Genomic DNA, 18,962 nt, shown 5'->3' with positions numbered 1-18,962 from the left:
CAGCCTCATGGTGAAAGGACAATGCTTTAGGACTGAGAGGAGGAGGAATTTCTTCAGCCAGAGGTTGGGGAATCTGTGGAACTCATTGCCAAACAGGGCTATGGAGGCCAAATCATTGAGTGTCTTTAAGACAGAGATAGACAAGTTATTGATTGGTCAAGGGACCAAGGATTACAGTGAGAAAGCAGGAGAATGGGGTTAAGAAACATATTGGCCATCTTCAAATGACAGAGCAGACTCAATGGGCCGAATGGCTGAATTGTGATTCGATTTCTTGTAGTATTATTAACATTGGTATCTGATCATTGCTACCTTTTTCTCTCCAATCAATTTGCAGACACTGAGGAAGTACAGGTCTGCAATGCAGGGCACATCAACAGCTGGCTGTAGGAGTGGGAGGCATCCTCTCCCAGAGGCTGTGAATGTGACAGGGATCCCTCAGAGCGCCTATGTAAGTGATGGGTGACCCGTGTGGGCTCTCTCAGGGTGGTGCCGCACAAATGCAGCAGGACAGTGCCTGATGCCCCCCTGTGTGAGATCACACCGGGTCATCTCAATCTCCCATAACAGGGTCAGTGCTGCAGCACGGACAGGAGGATTCAGGAACCGAGCTGGCTTCCTCCAGGGGCAGGGTGGCACTGACTATCCACCCATGGCAGAGAGAGAGGGCCATTCCACAACACTGCTGAGTTCATCCCCAGGAAGGGAGCTCCATTCCATTAATGTTCAGATGGTCTGTGATTACCATTGCCCCCTCCTGCAGGTGTGTACCCATTACCCCTACACCCTGGAGCAGCCTCATGTACCTGCTCTGAGGATCCAGGGGCCTTACAAGGTGGTTAGTGGGAGACAAGGGCTACCCTCTGTGACCATTGCACATCCCCCTGAGCTGATGTGGGGCAGAGATACATTGCTGCCCAGGCTTTGCCCAGGGCCGTGGGCGGGGGAGCAGGTGATGGGGCTGCTGGAGGTGTGGGCCCACTGATTGGACCGGTCTCAGAGAGGAGGGGGGGTGGGGAATCCGTCCAGTATCGTCCAGAGTGTGCAGCATCATCCTGGCGCCCTGTGCTCTACACAACTGAAGCAGACGATGAGACGATGGGCAGGACCCTGAGGAACTGGGGGAACGGGAGCAGTTTCTGAGGAGGAGCAGAATGACTACACTGGGGAGGAGGGAGCTCTCCTTCTCCAGGACAGAGCTCAGCTGGGTGAGGTGCTATAGACCAGCCAGGAACTGTCTGAGGCCCAGGGTCCAGTCCCTGGGGGCTGGTGCGGCAGACTGAATGGAGACTAGTTATTGACCATGATGTTGAAATCCAGTTTGCATTGAGATAGCACCTACAGCCTCTGTTTGTTTTGTTTGTTAATAAAAGCTCATGTTTGGAGCTGTCTGATTGCTTGTCTCTTTGTGATGTTCCCTGATTGTACAGTGATAAGCTGTGAGTCTCCAGTGGGCCACTGGGGGCAGGACAGTGCTGACTCTGAGACAGTGTATAGATGAGATGTCACTGGGGATCAGTGAGCTGTGTGACCTGGTGGTTAAACAGAGACAGGGTGAGAGAATGGGGCTGTATGTGCCAGGGAATGCCAGCACTGCCAGCTCTGGCTGCTGTGCCACTACTCTGCCAGTGAGGGGCGACACTGGATTGCCAGCAATTGTTCAGGGGCACAGAGAGATGGTGTGGGTGCATTGGCCCCTGGTATTTCGGTGGAGATCTGGTGACTGGCGATTTGTTTAGATTAGACTTACAGTGTGGAAACAGGCCCTTCGGCCCAACAAGTCCACACCGACCCGCCGAAGCGCAACCCACCCATACCCCTACATTTACCCCTTGCCTAACACTACGGGCAATTTAGCTTGACCAATTCACCTGACCCGCACATCTTTGTGACTGTGGGAGGAAACCGGAGCACCCGGAGGAAACCCACGCAGACACGGGGAGAACGTGCAAACTCCACACAGTCAGTCGCCTGAGTCGGGAATTGAACCCTGGTCTACAGGCGCTGTGAGGCAGCAGTGCTAACCACTGTGCCACCGTGCCGCCCAAACTGGGAACAGATAAGGTGGGGCTTGAATCAGATGCAGTATGGGTGGATAATGAGGAGAGTTTGGTAAGATGCAGCAAGATGTTTTGTTGGGACTTGCAGAGAGAAACCCTCCAAAAAAACTCAACAAAAATGACATTTCGCCAAAAAAGCTTAAGAGATAGTCCCCACATTTTCAGTTTGTTCTCACCTTGCATTAGCCTGGCCTTGGAGACACTGCGAGCTGGCTCTGCAAGATCTCAGGAATTGCTTTGTGCTAGGCAGCCTGTCTTCAGACAAATATGAAACAGGCTTTACTTTTTTGTTGATGCTGCAGCACGGAGACCAGGAGCACCTCGCCCCCCCCCCAACCTTCCCTGCAGCTTCAGCTGTAACACGGAGACCAGGAGCACCTCGCCCCTACTCCCACCCTCAGCTCAGGAAGCAGGAGGGTGAGGCATTTTTCAATCTGCTCTGGGTCATCGTGAGATAATCTTCCTTTTCTTCCACCGCTACATTCTATCCACTTTCCTGCTCCATGGTTCAGAATTGGGGACAGACCTTCAGGCGATTTTGTTTGCTTCAAACTGTGTGGGTCGTGACTTGAGATTCACAAAGTAACATCCTGACAGGAAGCTGCAGTTTTCCAATTGGTTTAGACCACAGCAGGGACACACTCTTTGTTTCAATGTTCGCTGTTACACATTTCGTCTTCAAACATTAAAGAGCAAACTGGTCAAAGACAGTAAGGTTGTCTGTGTTAACCCTGTCTGGCAGTGTGTATTTTTGACAGGGTGAGACATGGATGAAGCCATTGTGCAGCTGTTGCTGTGGGCTGGCCCATGGCTATGTGGAGTGGGGCCTGAGAATCACTTCAGTTGGCTGGCATGGTCATGTAACGACCAGGGGAGGTTTGGATAATTCAGAGTTCCCAGTCTGGAATTTCACTTTCTTACGGATATTGCTCTGTTGGATTTCCAATTGTGTCAGTGGGAGTGGCTGAGAGATTCACCACAATGGGAGTTTGAGGTGACCTGAATAGGACTCATCAGGATTTCACCAATTCCATCATGTTACCTCCTTATTTCACACTCATACATTAATTGTACTCGATGTAAAAAACATTGCTGATGTAAATATTAGAATATATTGGTCCATTGGTATCTGGGGCAGCATGGTGGCTCAGTGGCTAAAGCTGCTGCCTCACAGCACCAGGGACCCGGGATTGATTCCATCCTCAGGTAAGCATGCGGGGAGTTCACACGTTCTCCGTGTCGGCATAAGTTTCAACCTGGTGCTCCAGCTTCCTCCCACAGTCCAACGACGTGTTGGTTAGGCCAGATAGCCATGCTAAACTGCTCCATGGCATCCAGGGGCCTGCAGGCTAGGTGTATTAGTCATGATAAATGCAGGGATATGGGGTTAGGAGGGAGTGGGATAGTGGGTCCGGAATGGGATGGGAGTGAACATTATTCAGACTTGATGGGCTGAATGGCCTCTACCTGCATCGGGAAAGAGGTCACTCAGGGATTCTATGATTCTTTAATGCTTTTTGGATTCAGGATAAGTGCTCTTCAATTAAACAGATCATCAACTATCATCTTTACTGCAATACTGTTAACAATCAATCAATGACTTGCAGCTCCACAAGGCGAAAGGGAGGACTGCAGATGCTGCAGATCAGAGTCGAGAATGTGGTGCTGGAAAAGCACAGCAGGTCAGGCAGCATCTGAGGAACTGGAGAATCAACCTTTCAAGGAAAAACCCTTCATCAGGAATGAGAGGTAAATGGGAGGGGGGGGGATTGGGGCTGGGGGAGTAGGTAGCTGAGAGTGCGAAAGGTGGATGGAGGTGGGGATAAAGGTGATAGGTCGGAGAGGAGGGTGGAGGGGGATAGGTGGGAAGGAAGATTGACAGGTGATACAGATCATGAGGGCGGTGCTGAGCTGGAAGGTTGGAACTGGGATAAGGTGGGGGAGGAGAAATGAGGAAACGGGTGAAGTCCACATCGATGCCCTGGGGTTGAGGATCCCAAGGCAGAAGATGAATTATTCTTCCACCAGGCGTCGGGTGGTGATGGAGCGACGATGGAGGAGGCCCAGGACCTGCATGCCCTTGGCAGAGTGGGAGGGGGGGGTTGAAATGTTCAGCCACAGAGCGGTGGGGTTAATTAGTGCAGGACATCCTTCTCACCTACCTGCTCCACTCTCCCCTCCAACCTATCACCTTTACCCCCACCTCCATCCACCTATTGCTCTCTCAGCTACCTTCTCCCCAGCCCCACCCCGAACCCCCTCCTATTTATCTCTCCACCCCCACGGCTCCCAGCCTCATTCCTAATGAAGGGCCTTTACCCGAAACGTTGATTTTCCTGCTCCTCGGATGCTGCCTGAGCTGCTGGGCTTTTCCAGCACCACATTCTTGACACAGCTCCGTTTTCACTTTCCAAAGTCACAAACATGGAAGTTTATTCTCAAACTTGTCAGATTTCCTGAGGCTAATGAACACAAGAGCTTCGGGATTTGGAAATCGGGGACTGTATTTCATTTAAAATAGTATTTTGGGGAAAAACAGCTGGAATGAGGACATTATAAAATTATTTTTCAAAAGAACACCGATGATATTACACTCCCTCAAAAAGGACTGAAGCTGTCTTGTCCCCCACAACAGTTGCTTTTTATTATTGACAGAGAGGAGATTGGTCAGAAGAGGAAGCATATTCTCTATAATCACTCCAATTATCAGTGGTGGACTTTTCTCCCCCAATTGGAACCATTTTATTGATACTGTACAGGAAAAGATACAAATAATCACAACTGCACATATTCCCAAAACGTATTGCTCATTGACAAGAGGATATTGTAACATGCCCTGACAACATTGACAGGTTTTATAGCAGTATTCACAAATCCTGAGACAAACTTGACATCAATGACTCAAATAGCATTTCAGTGCTCAGATCTACCTTAAATCAGCAGGATAGTGGTGCAACAGGACACAAGATTCAAACTTTGTTTCAAATCATTGTAACTGTAGAAAGCACCAACATTATAATAACATTTGAAGTATATTTTCAGTCTTCCGAGGTAGAAGTGTATTAATATAGTCATGAGGCTGATGGTGGCATGATTCACAACTGCATCCGATGCGGAGAGAGAATTACCTAAATGTGGCTGTGATTGTTTACCACCTGGGAAAATCGCTGCTCTTAGAGAGTTTTCGTTAGGAGGAATGTTATAGAGCTCAACTGGGCGGGGAGGAGGAGGAGGAGGAGGAGTTTGGATTTGAGTATCAATCAACAGAGGGTATGACGTGATGCACTGGGGCATTACACATTGGGGGCTCAGCGAGAGGGTCTAGCACAGGTCTTGACGTCTACCGCCCCTCCCCACCCTCCCACCCCACTGCTCCGTACCTGAGCCATGAAGAAACTGGTGTATGCAAGGGATGGATTGTGGGACAGATCTTGAACTTCCTGCTCAGGTATAAATCTGATGTTGCAGATTGATCTCCAACTGGTCAAACTTGCCTGGTACTCAAGGGGAGTCCAATGATCCATGAGACAAAAGTTGAGAACCCGTCTCTATCATCAGGAACATAAAGTATTAAGGTTTGGGGGTGGGGGGGGGGGGGGGGGGAAGGAAAGGGGCAAGCTGAACATGGGACAATGTGCAAGAAACATTTCATAAGTAAAAACAAAGAAAATAAAGAGATTTTTCTAACACTTGTCTCAATGACAGACTCAGCCTCTTGGTCAGTTATAGATCCACACCCTCCCACAGGACGTTAATATAGGCCAGGCAGACACACACTTGAGCCCAGTATTGAGGAGTTCAACATTAGCCAAGGTCTGTCTTTCCGCTGATTTCATAAACCAAGGCCCTTCTACTGGTTCAATTCATCATAAAAGATCCCAAAAACACGATCAAAGACTACAAAAGGGATGATCCTGATAGTCTGACTGCATCACAGGCTAACTACTCATTTACTGCAATTTGAGAGATTCTGCTCAATGCAGACTTGGCTACAGTGTCATCAACATAACAGCAGCCACAATTCAAAACAGAATTGTTATGGGACTTCCTGCACGTATAAAAGATTGGTTTAATTACAAAGTTCTGTCTTTTTTCAGAAGTGTTCAGTGATATGCTGTCGATTAATCTGTGTGTAGTAATGGAGCACAGCTATAGCCCCTTGGAATGAACAGGAAGGTGTTGAAACCTCCATGGAGTAGGTGGAGAGAGATTTTGATGCTGCACACTGCGGCTGAGATCAGGAGAATGGCTAGATCTCTACTACCAGAGGCGAGGAATCTGTAGGGACCACACAGTTCCCGACACTGCTGTCAAGATGGGATCTTTATTCCTCACTCTAGAGGAACTGTGAGCCAATCAGGAATGGTGCTACTCCAGATCTGGACTCCTCGGACAGGTAAGTGCAATGGTCTGAGGGCGTGAGTAGAGCGGAGTCCTGGTGAGGTGGGCAGAAGGTGGAGAAGCCAGGGAGAGAGGGTGGCCCTAGACAGAGAGAGGTGGTATGGACGGGGAGCAAGATGTTGGGAGCACAATGTTTAAAGGAGACTATCAACCCAGCAGCCAGAGCTCCCACAGAAAGCCTGCACAGGGTCACTTAGCCTTTGCCCCTGAGCTCAGATCATGACCAAAGATGATCAAAGTTTCTCACTCTGCCTCCCTCTGATCTGGTGTGTCATGGCTCTTCAATACAGAACAACATGTTGTTAATATCTAGAACAAAGCTTCACATTTAAAAACACAGACTGTCATGCATATGTTTGATACTAAGACGAGAACACATGACCCTGAATTGGTACGAATGAATAAATACAGAAGCATTGAATACACTGTCAACAGGGTCTTTGGTTTGCATTAAGTTACTCAGAATACTTAAGCCACAGAACAATGAAAAGGCCCAGCCAAGCAAGGCTGGGACAATGCTGATCTAATGCAGTACATGTAGCCATGAGAGTGAGTGTAAGCCTCATTTATGTACGATACAGAGTTAGAACGGCCTTCCCATTCTCTCACCATGTGCTTATGTTACTATGGCCTTCCTTCTTCATGGTGACTCAGCAATGAGTTCCAACAGTCTACAGGAAGGATGTGCTGATCTGGTTGGACAATCGTAAGAAGCAGAGTTTGGTAAACACAAAATACTGTAGGACCTGATAAACCACGGGAAATCAACCAGGATCCACCATCAATGATGTATCAGTTTTAGTGATCCTTCAGTTAGGTTTCCTCCATTTGATGATTTTGGACATTGATTTGTATTTCAGCAAGACAGAGATACCTTTATCGGGCTGAACTCAAACGGGCGAGCTGGTGATGGCATTGGCACTGTACTCAAAAGTGAACTGGGGAAAGTATAGACCGAACTTTCCAAACTTTTGTTGTAGGTCAGTTCTTCAGCAGAGCAGGAGACAGTCTCTCTTTTGCACGGTTGGATGGTTGGGGTGAGGGAGAGGATTTCAGATTCATATTGCAATAGCTGGTTCATAAAGCCAAAATTGGGAGAAATGGTATTCCTTCGCTCTTTAATGTAGTCAAAGGCTTCTTCTAACCGTAGCTCCTTGGATCTCATCAGATAAGCCAAGCAGATGGTGGGTGAGCGAGAGATTCCTGCCTCACAGTGGACCAACACTTTCCCTCCTGTGTGCCTCACGTGATCTGGGAAATAACAAGAGTCCAGTTTAGCTCCTGGTCAATGTGCACACCAAAATATTTAACACACCAGTGCATTCATTGCCTACCTGAAGATTCAGAAATGTAATGTAACACACTAGAATATTGCAAAGTCAAAAAGATGCTTTACCTACAAGAGGCAAAAACACCCATTTTGTTCAATAGACAACTCCTGTCCGCCCCCCCCCCCCCTCTAAAATTATCACCTTCATTTGCTAACATTAATTCAAGCTAATTTCATCACTGCTGGACAGCTTCAAATACTCTGCCCAGTGGCTATTCAATGTGGGTGAACATGGACATCATGACTAAACAGAATCCTTCTCTTGTGCAGCTCTCTCATATACATCTAAACAACTAGGAATCACTGGTTAGTGTTCCAGCATGGAAAAACTAATTTATTTCTCTCCCAGTAGTTCACAGACATGAGGCTAATAAAGAGCACCACTGTTGTCAGTCCAAGTTGGAGTGTTCACTGATAATCACACAGTGTTCAATTTCACTCACAGCTCCTGAAATAATGAAGCAGTTGGGGACCCGCGAGTGGTTAGGTTGCAACAACCTGCAGCTTTGGCAACAAAATAACAGCAAGTAACTGTCACTTCACAAAAGTGACAATGATCAACTCCAACTGAAGAAGTCCCCTCGATATTCAACACCATCACAGTGTTCCCCACCATCAACATTTTGTGTTTGCCGTTGACCAGAAACTGAACTGCACTAGACGGCACGATCAGGTCAGGAGCTGGTGACTCACATTCCCAACTCCTGACTCTGCCATTGACAAGTCAGAGTCAGGAGGGAGGGAGGAAATACTCCCTTCCTGCCTGGGTGGGTGCAACTCCAGTACTCAAAAAATCTCCACCATCCAAGACAAAAAAATTAGAATAGAAGCATGTTGTTGTGGGCAAGGCAGAGAAACAGTGAACTCGCCTCTCACTGACTTTTACAAATGTTGGGGGGGGGGGGGGGGGGGGGGGAGGGTGTGGCGGGGAAAGAGGTGGAGGGGGTGGGAGCCGCAGCCGCTGGGTCAAGCTGGTGAAGTGGAAGTCCATTTGGAAACGTTGCTGCCTCCGAATGGACCTAGCCCCAGGGCCTCCTCACTCAGATCTGCTGGCAAGAGGTCATACTCAGGCAGTTACCATGGCTCCCCACGTTTTTGGAGACCAGTAAGTTTTAGTGTGATGCTTGGCCTTTGAAATATCCAAAATAAAATTTACTGCAAATGGTTCCAGGTTGGAATCAGCTTCCAATGAGAGTTGGGGTATTGTGTGGGGGGGGGAAATAATTCCTGTGAACAAGCCCACCTGCAGCAACTCAAACTTACACCCCACCCCACACTGTCGGCACCAAGTCACTGTTTGTAGCAGAAGACAGTTAAGCACTGAATAAAAAAAACCAGTTTAATCTGGTCTCCAAGACATCTCCTTCCCAAATCTCAGAAGGCACGCTCCCACTCACTCATGGGACAATAATTCCTTTTTAACAGAAGGGTGAAGCCTATCTCAGTATCAAAACAGAAAACTTTAAGACTTGGCCTTACGTTCAGACTGGGTTGAAGTCTGTTCAATTACTTCAGAAGGCCAATTTTGGAATTAAGAGAAATTATGACTTAAATTGGAGTATTCTCTATCAAAAAACTACTGGGTCTGATCATTACTCCACTAGGTTATAATATCCTAATTTATTTGATCATTTTGGGTTTGAAAATAAAATGGACCTTCACAATCCAGTCCCTTATTAAGAACTTACTGTAGAGCAAACTAATTAAAGGAGTACTCTGAAAAGACAAGTCTCCTGCATCTCTACAAAGGGGACACCTTCAATCTCAGATGTGACATTGGATAACAATGGCACATATTGTATCATCTGTAACAACAAACTCATTGAGAGAATTAAAATTTACACAATTGTTACATACCAATGAAATCTATTGCTTCCTGGAAATGGGAACTCATGTCTGCAGTTGCAGTGTCTTCTACAGGAATGAATTTATAATGATATTTGCTTTTGAAGTATTCTGCACAGTCGCGAGAGACATTCAGCAAAGCAGTGATATGGAGATCATCTAGAAAGTCAGGTCTGGAGGCATGGTAGGCACTACCCAGGTACAGAAAAGGCAGGATTTCAACAGGTTTCCCCTGCAAAATGAACACAACAAAAACATTAAACAATATGGAGAGAATGAAGAGAATTTGGAAAATCAAAATGAGAGAGTGGTGTGGAACACAATCAAGTGAATGTCAGGAGGAGATTAAACCCACAAATCTTTAGACTGGGAGGAAACCCATGCAGTCACAGGGAGAATGAGCAAACTCCACACAGACAGTTGCCAGAGAATTGAACCCAGGTCCCTGGTGCTGTGAGGCAGCAGTGCTAACCATTGAGCCACTGTGCTGCACATCTGGCCTTCTGTCCCTCCTCACAGCAACCAAGCTGCAGGACCTGCCAGAATCTCTCGTGCATGGAACATACTTTCTAACAGAAAATCCTCAAGATGTCTGGACTTTTGTCACCTCACCTCACAATAATGTTGCCTTTAACTGTCAATATTATTCTAAAATGAATGCAACTTCAGAACATAAACTAAAACTGAGTCATTGCCTGAACATTTGAACGATCCTTAACATTGACTGTGCAAAGGCAGTGCTCCAAGCACATGTATAATCAGGAACCTTAACACTAAGTGCTTTCTGAGCCCTGTTCTACTGTATCTACTAATTAACTGAAAGAACAGGGTAATAAAGAGACGTCAGCCACATCTGATGCTGTGCTGTTAAAGTACAGACAGTGTTAGCTGTATGGGCACTGAAGATGGTCACCATCTCATACAAGTGACAATCAATCAGTCTGGCTGGACAGTGCTCATCCCATTAAATAGCATGATATGAATGGACATGAAATTATTTGTCCAGAATATTTAATACAGAAGCTTTTATGGCCTTGTTTTAATGACCAACATTAATGACATGTTGAAACAGTTAGAGGGTCAGAGTTACAGAACTGCAGATGTCAGACCTTATCAATTTGAGTCAGAGAATGGAGCCCAACGTTTTAGACCCAACTGTTTCTGCAGAACAGTCAATGCAATTGCAATTCCCTAAGCCTCCTACAAAGCTCAAGCCAGAGACCAGGTGCTTCCAACACAGGAAGAAAGGAAAAATAATACGCATGTTTTTTTCTGTGCTGTTACCAACTCACTTCCTCGATGCTGATCAAGTCTGCGAGATTGTTGGAGCAAATCCCAAGGATGTGCATTGAGGCAGACTGCTAAAGTGTGAAGGGAGTGAAAATAAAATGTGTTTTTTAAAAAACACTGAGGGAGTGCTGTTTATGATCTAGACAAGAGTTTACCTGTCATCAACAGTGCTCCTTAAAGTTAACGACTCAATCTCTAGAGATTTCAGAGTCGCATTTTCAGCCAACTCATGAGCAACCTGCTATCAGATCTATGATTAAAATTAATATTGCTGAACAGATTCACTAATGTTTAGCTGTAAAAGTCAGTGTGCCTAAAGCAAGGTGAAGGGGAAAGGCAATGCCAAGGGGCCATGAAAAGCAACAATGGATGGTTTCCTTGAGAGGGAAAAAAACTACAGAATCTCAATGGTTCTGCAACTGGGGGCTATTGAGCTCTGGGGTCTGTCAAGGAGGCAAGCAAGGTTGGCCTCATAGGTGGGTGTCATGATCCAGGGAAAATACACCATAGTCAAGAATGTACAACTCAACATCAGTCAGAGACTTGTCAGGGGGAGCACTGAGAGCAGCTGGAACCACAATTACAGGGGCTGGGAGTGGGGGCAAGTAAATTCAACCTCTTTCATGACAGGAGGGGTTATTTCACTGATTCTGATCGCTTTAAACTCAGAGCAAAAGATGGCTATAAAATACAAAATTCACTCAGTGCCATTTCTCCTCAGGCTGATCTGTTATTGAGTATTGCTATAAAAAGTAACAAGGAGGAACAGGCAAACCCACCTCGCCATCATCTACAAACAGAAATACCTGGTTCTTAAAAGGATTATGAAAATACTTGTTCCATGCAGCATTTTCATGTGAACAGCATTATATTGGGAGATGATCCTCATTGCTTTTCAAATAGATTAGCAATCTTTAAAACGCAGAATTTGAGCAGTTTGTCCCAAGCATCCTGCAGTGCACTGTAATAACCGATTGCCTCCTCTGGATATAGTTTGGGAATTTAATAGTTAAAGCAGGTGTCCAGCCCCACACAGAGCATGGACAGACAGATGGAGATGTACATTTTTCAGGGGAAGCTGCCTTGCTGTGGAGTGGAATTCACTCTGGTCTGAGTTTGACATCACCTGGGATTAACAGAAGTAAAAGAAAAAGCCAGTCTCAGAAGTTTATTTGTTTGGGGCAATGGGGAAGACACCAGGTGGAAATAGAAATGTTTATTTTCATTTGTTGATTGTAATATTAAATATTACTTCTGAACAGATAACAGGAAAATATTGGCTGCCATTATTTTAGTGATAATGTTGCTGAGGGTTGACCGGACTAATATTAACTGGCATTGTCACATGACTCCAGGATTTGGGATTTGAGTAGACCTTTGACTGCAGTTGATATTTCACATTCTCCAGCCCCAGTCTGCAGCAGTCTAAGTACAGTGCAATCCCCTGGCTCCTCAGCCACAATCTCAAACAAATCCATTAAAACTGAGCAGACAAAAATACACTTGTAAACGGTGATATTCTGCTGCTACTGATGGTAGATTGCTGTAGTGCCATTGTTCTTGTATTTCAGTCTAAATGACCAGACCCTGGATACTAAAGAACATTTTAATTGGACTCTACTTGTACCTCAATCTTCTGATCAAACTAAAAATGTAAATCCAGATTCCCTCATTCTCAGTAATAGAATTCAATGGCTGGGCTCTCTCGAGAATGAGATCAGAGAGAGAACCAAGCAGACGTCCAGCCCGTAGTGTAATTTAGACTGTGTCGAAGAATTTCAAATTTATTGTCAGTCATGGTAGCGCTCTGACCTTGCAGTCAGAAGTTTGTGGGTTTACATCCCATTCCAAAGAGTTAAGCAGAAAATTCTCAGCAGACACTCCATCCAGTGACACAGCAATACCGTGCTGGCTGAGATATCAAAAACTGAAGCCACACTTGCCTTCTCATGTGGATGTAAAAAATCCCAGAACAGAAGAACAGGGGAGTTGTCCCCAAGGTCTTATCCCTCAAAATAAGACCTCACAAATAAAATGATCTGATTTTTAATCTGTGCATTGTGCAAAGCAGCGGTTTGCAATTCCTACCTTACAGCTACTCAATTACATTGGTGCTAGATTGTCAGAGGTCAGGAAAGATTATATATGCAAGTCAATTAATAACTACAGACAGTTGAGGGTGTCTCTTTTAATAGAAAAGGAAACTAGAAGCAGGAATAAATCATTGGGTCCTTTGAGCCTGTCCCATCATTTAGTAGGATCATTGCTGATCATCAAATGCAGTCCCCTGTTCCTGCTTTCTCCCCATACCCTTTGATCCCTTTAGACCTATGAATATATTTATAACTCCTTCTTGAAAACATTCCATGTTTTGGCCTCAATTGCTTTCTGCAGAGGTAATTTCCACAGGCTGTTCACTCTCTGGGTGGAGGGATGAAAAGCATTGTTTAATGCAAATTTACATTCAGTTAGATTTATTTAGGGTCATAGAGTCAGAAGTACAGCATGGAAACAGACCCCTTGGTCCAACTCATCCATTTATTTAAATTGAACTAATAACACACCTACTTCCAGCTCCTGTCAAAAAAGGACAGAAGGTAATTGAGAGAACAGGAACAATACCTTTGATATATGCAAAACAGAAACAACGAAAGGAAGTTAAATGAATCAGAAAACCCCTTAAAATAACATGTAAAACCCCTCAGGAAACAGGAACTTGGTAAAGAAAAATACCTTCCCATGTTACTTGTTCACGTGATTTTGTTCAAAGTTGTCAGGTTTTAGTGTAGCACATTTGCATGTACCCAATTATGGCAGAGTGATGTCATTCAGTAATGACAATTACCAGCAGTGCTTTTCAAAAAAAACACAACTGTCTGATGTTGTTTCCTCTTCTGTGACACTTCTGAAAGGAAATGTACTCTAAAGTTAGTCTGTCCCTCGGCACAGGGCATAATGTTTATTCTCTAGTTGTACACACCTGATCATAGACTGGTCTGTGGTTGCTACAAGGCTTGTCATGTTGGTTTGTAGGGCTTGCATCAGTTTCTTTAACCTCTTGCACACTGGTGTAGTTCATGCCAGGCGTTAGCTCAGTGCAACATTCTGGATACTGAGAGTGAAAGTCTTCATAACCTCCTAAACACAGTACAAGGGGGGAAAAGAAAACCTGTTTATACCTGCATGCTTCAACCTTGCACAATAACAGAAAGGAACAGTTAGCTGTGGGCTCTCCTTTGTGTAAGGAAACCTGAGCTTGTACACTTTAAACAGATTGGATAATACTTTGGATTCATTTTTAAAATCATAAGTGACATGGTTGTCATCAAATAGATTATCTGCAATGGGACATTCTAAATTGAATGAGTTAAATCATGGGGTGGAATATTTAGGAGGGGCCTTTGGAAGAGGGTAAAAGTCATGAATATTTTCTTCCCCTTTTGTTGAATACAATACACTAGCCAAGAAAGCACTCGGTGAGCTATACAGTGTATAAAGAGATTGTGTAGTATAAATAGAAGTCAAAGTGTGCAGAGCTGCGCTAGGGTTAGATGGTGGACATTTTCACCTACATCTATTGGAGTTTCACAAGTATCATTACTTGTCAATGTATTAATAGCTTGGATAAGGAAAGCCAATGTACTCTTGCCAAGTTTGTAGACAATCTAAGTGGGCTGGTGAGGATGAGAAAGAGTCTATAGACAGGTCAGATGAATGAGCAAAGACTTGGCAGATGGAATATAATGGGAAACAATGTGATGTTATGCACTTTGGCAGCACAGAGGATCTGAACATCATTTAATGAGGAAAGCCTGTGGAAATCTACTGCACAGCAAGATGTGGGAGTCCTTGGTGTGAGCTTTTTGTGATTCAGAGTCCAGTGGGCAACAGGGAAGGGAAATGGAATCAGATCAATCAATCTCATTGAATTGAACAGACTTGGACTGAATGGCCTACATCCATTCCTACATCTTGAGGTCTTATGATCTAACCTGGATATAGAAAGAATGCAACAAATGGAGGAAATAGGTGCTATAAGAACAGCATTGTCATCATTGTTTCCACAAAACAGTTTGCCTGCATGTCATGCTACACAAGAGAGTGATTATTGAACAAACCAGGAGACCATATAAAGACAGAATACTGCTAAAACGTTGGTATTAAATTGAGCAAATTAGCTGTAAATTAGTTTTCATAGTTTTGTAGAAAATTAAATAAATAGTTTCCAAATTTAAAAGAAATGTGGATCATTTAAGAATGAGTTACTAATGACAGAATCATTTAAAGGAAAATTTCAACAGGGCAACCAAACCTCAGTGAGCAGAAAATACAAGCTAAGTGCAAAGCCATCTACAGTGTGGTCTCGGTGGATTTCAAAGTGAGCTGCCTTTCCGAGCTGAAACATTTTAAGAACAGAGAACAGTACAGCACAGAACAGGCCCTTCAGCCCACGATTTTGTGCTGACCATTGATCCTCACGTATGCACCCTGAGGATCTACATTCTGTGTCAGCGAAACGATATGTCATACTGAAACTATTACTAATGGAAGCTTCAGGCTTTCAAATATGACTCAGAACACTTATCCAGTCAATTAATCAGTCCTTTATTTTATTTCTATTGTAAAGTTTCATATTTATCTAATTTTATTACTTTTTTAAAAAAAATAGCATTACTTCAAATATACTTCTATAAATAAATGCTTTATTACACAATTGATTATTGATCAGTAAGGTTTTGTCTTACTGTAAGTGATTCAATTCTTAGAAATTTTTGAATTGGCCTGCCCAAACATAATAAAACTGCCTTCAAATAAATTGCAAACTGATTGCTCATTGCTGCTCACCAACAGGAATGCGTGCGATATCAGGTTCTGCTACATGATACATACTTAATTATCACTTCACACCCAACTGCTGTGACACATCCAAAATAACAAGATAATATTCTAGCCCTGAATTTACGTAGATACACAATGTCACATCTTCTACTCAATAGCCTCCTTCATAGTTTATTATCTAAAATGACAATGGCATCTGTGGTAGTTACTCAGAAAAGTGTAAATCTAAAATGAAACAAACTCCCAGAGGGTAGTTATTTGAACTCAGATTGAATAATATCTTGCTGACAACATGGAAAGAATAACTTGTATCCAATATAGCACCCTTCATGATCTCAAGATGTTGCAAATCATCTTACAGCCAATTAAGTTCTTTTGAAATGTAATCGCTGTTGCATTGTTAGAAATGAGGTGACCAATTTCAACACGTTCCCATAGCTGCATCTTAATAATGACCAGATAACATGGTTTTGTTTTGTGATGTTGAATGAGGGATAGCTTTCAGTCATTCTGATTAACAATGAATTATTTGAGCAGACTGCAAGGGACCTTACTGACTCAGGAGAAGCTTGATAAACAGGTCTATTCATTGGACAGTTCACCATTTGCACACTGCTCTGGACAGATGTGTACAGGATTGATACTGACCATTTGGCCAATGATAAACCTGATGTCATTAACCAAATATGGAAATGCAGCAACAATGTATGATTGAAAGTGCTGAAAAGCCATTCGGCCCTCTGCTAGCAACATGGAAGTAAACAATATCCTTTCTCATCTCTTTCCTTAACAATAGTAAAGACAGATTATATTTTGGGTCAGATTTGGGATTGGTGATTGATTCAGGTAAGGATCCCTTTTCTTTGGATGCAGGGGTTGTTTCTCCCCCCTCCCTCACTGTGTTCTGTGTAATTACCAAATGGGGTCATGTACGGCTGGTGTTGTACATGATACTGAAGAGGCTTCACTGCTGTGATCTCACCCTAAAGACAAATTCTAGATCGGTAGTCCCAGTAACAAGCAGGGCTGGTCTCCCTTCTGTTTAACTGTCGGACTGGAGACAATATCAGTTGGTTCTTAGCTAAGCCCATTCCCCCGCTCTCCCCCTAGTCCTGCATTTCCCCCCATTAGGCTGAGTCACAATTGAAAGCCTCCGATACTGGATTCCCAGCGGCTCAGTCAGTCAGAGGGGGCTGCAATGGAATGATGCTTTCGGTCTGACTCACGTGGACCCAACCTTGGGCAGACCTGAAACAGTCATAACCGAAACTGTAACCCTGGCGTTTAAACTTTAACCCGTCAATGGCCCCGCATTTTCGGAGTGTTTTATCCCCATCATTCCTAGCCCAGCAATTTCCATCTGGGCTCCTGCACAGCGCACTCACTCTCAGGCTAAAGTGAAGGCTGCAGAGGCTGGGGATTAGAGTGTGTTGCTGGAAAAACACAGCAGCAGATCAGGCAGCATTCCTGATGAAGGGCTTTTACCCGAAACGCCGATTCTCCTGCTCCTCCGCTGCTGCCTGACCTGCTGTGCTTTTCCAGCACCACACTGTTGACCGCAGTCACTCTCAGAGCAGCCCAGTGACAGTCTATGGGCATTTCTTCACACGGAGCTCTGGGTCCTGATCCAGGGCTCCATCCCTCTCTCCCTGAGTCCCACCGACACTGTTCCCCAGTCTGAGAACTCTCTTAGACCAGGGGGGAACCTGATGCTCGAATGACCGGGATCCCAACTCGGGGTGAAATGCAATAAAATAAGTCACACCACAGTTTGAAGTCATTTCTTTCCTGGCCGTTCAAACAATAATATTTGTTAATGTGTCTAATACAGTACAATGTAATTGTTAACTAAACTATTTGACAATAAACTGGTTAACCTCACAGTGAACCAGAACCATCCACACCCCTGACAGAGAGGGACGGAGCCCCCCTCCAGCTGAGCCTCACCTTTCAGGAGGTAAATCTTCACCCTCGGGCTGACCCCGGTTAAGGTGTTGAACACGATCTGGGCGATGCTGCCTTTAGTGCCTCTCTGTGGGCTCCTCTCATCCAGGATCACCACGGTGGCCACTCGGCCCTCCCGCAGCCGGGCCCGTGCTTTCTCATCCGGGATGATGAAGTGGAGAGGGAGCGATCCTCCTCGGGCCCTGCGGACCAGCAGCGAGTTGAGGCTGACACTGAGGGAGCCGTGAACATGGGAAGCGGAGAAGGAGAGCAACGGCCTGCAATCCAGGATCAGCCTCCGGCCCCGCTGTTTCCGGAGTAAACTCCGCAGGCGCTGGCTGTCAATCCCGGCCACAGTCATCCCGGAGCGGCTTCTCCCCGGCACACAGCCCCTTCCTTCCCCGGGGAGCGGGCCGACTCACACCCTCTCCCTGTCTGTGTGTCTCTCTGTGTCTCCCTCTCCCTGTCTGTGTCTGTGTCTGTGTGTCTGTGTGTGTCCCTCTCCCTGTCTGTGTCTGTGTGTCTGTGTCTCTCTGTGTCTGTGTCTCCCTCTCCCTGTCTGTGTCTGTGTCTCTCTGTGTCTGTGTGTCTCCCTCTCCCTGTGTGTGTCCCTGTGCCTCTGTCTCTGTGTCTGTGTCTCTCTGTGTCTGTGTCCCTCTCCCTGTCTGTGTCTGTGTGTGTCCCTCTCCCTGTCTGTGTCTGTGTGTCTGTGTCTCTCTGTGTCTGTGTCTGTGTCTGTGTCTGTGTGTCTGTGTCCCTCTCCCTGTCTGTGTCTGTGTGTGTCCCTCTCCCTGTCTGTGTCCCTGTCCCTCTGTCTCTGCCTCAGTCTCTGTCTCTGTCTCAGTTTCAGGGGAGTCCCCGCCCCTTTATACAGCCCGCGATGACGCACCTGCCCATATATGGCGCTTGACGTCACGGGCTGTCCATATATGGAATGGCAGGAGCCAGGGGTCCGCCTCCGGGACCTCCCCCCCCCGCCCCCGCGTTTCCAATCCTTCCCCCGCCCCCCGCCCCCAGCCCCCTTGTCCCCCCTCCGGGTTGTCAGTCGGATCTCCCCCGGTCCCCAGGCAGTGATCCCGGGGAGAGTGTGGGATCCGGCCCCAGGCTGTGCCGGGAACCAGGGAGGGCCGCCCTGAGCACACACGGTCCCTCACTGAGAGGGAGGGAGGGAGAGGGGGAATGATAGAGGGAGAGATCGAGGCAGGGAGAGATAGAGAGGGAGAGATAGTGGGACAGATGGAGAGAGAGAGAGA

The 18,962-nt window shown here is 45.7% G+C and overlaps 1 protein-coding gene across 1 annotated transcript; it reads right to left on the bottom strand.

Moving 5' to 3' along the window:
* Positions 1-4,775: 4,775 nt before the first annotated feature.
* dusp5 (dual specificity phosphatase 5) lies at positions 4,776-18,536 on the bottom strand. The gene is made up of 4 exons (XM_060842277.1): positions 17,713-18,536; positions 13,907-14,064; positions 9,649-9,868; positions 4,776-7,712 (listed from the first exon to the last, which is right to left on the bottom strand). The coding sequence occupies exons 1-4, from the start codon at positions 18,068-18,070 to the stop codon at positions 7,318-7,320; spliced, it is 1,131 nt and encodes a 376-aa protein (XP_060698260.1). The 5' UTR covers positions 18,071-18,536; the 3' UTR covers positions 4,776-7,317.
* Positions 18,537-18,962: the final 426 nt, after the last annotated feature.

Source organism: Hemiscyllium ocellatum, chromosome 22 (assembly GCF_020745735.1).
Source record: "Hemiscyllium ocellatum isolate sHemOce1 chromosome 22, sHemOce1.pat.X.cur, whole genome shotgun sequence".
NCBI lineage: Eukaryota > Metazoa > Chordata > Chondrichthyes > Orectolobiformes > Hemiscylliidae > Hemiscyllium > Hemiscyllium ocellatum.
The sequence above is the reverse complement of the archived record's forward strand: the minus strand, read 5'-3'. Positions and strand labels throughout refer to the sequence as shown.

Excerpts from the sequence above, each read along its gene's own strand:
- dusp5 (XM_060842277.1), bottom strand. The coding sequence starts at position 18,070 with ATGACTGTGGCCGGGATTGACAGCCAGCGCCTGCGGAGTTTACTCCGG. Across the intron at positions 9,869-13,906 it reads ACAGACCAGTCTATGATCAG|GGGAAACCTGTTGAAATCCT; the intron begins GTGTGTACAACT and ends TTCATTTTGCAG. Across the intron at positions 7,713-9,648 it reads GGAAGCAATAGATTTCATTG|ATCACGTGAGGCACACAGGA; the intron begins GTATGTAACAAT and ends GTTATTTCCCAG.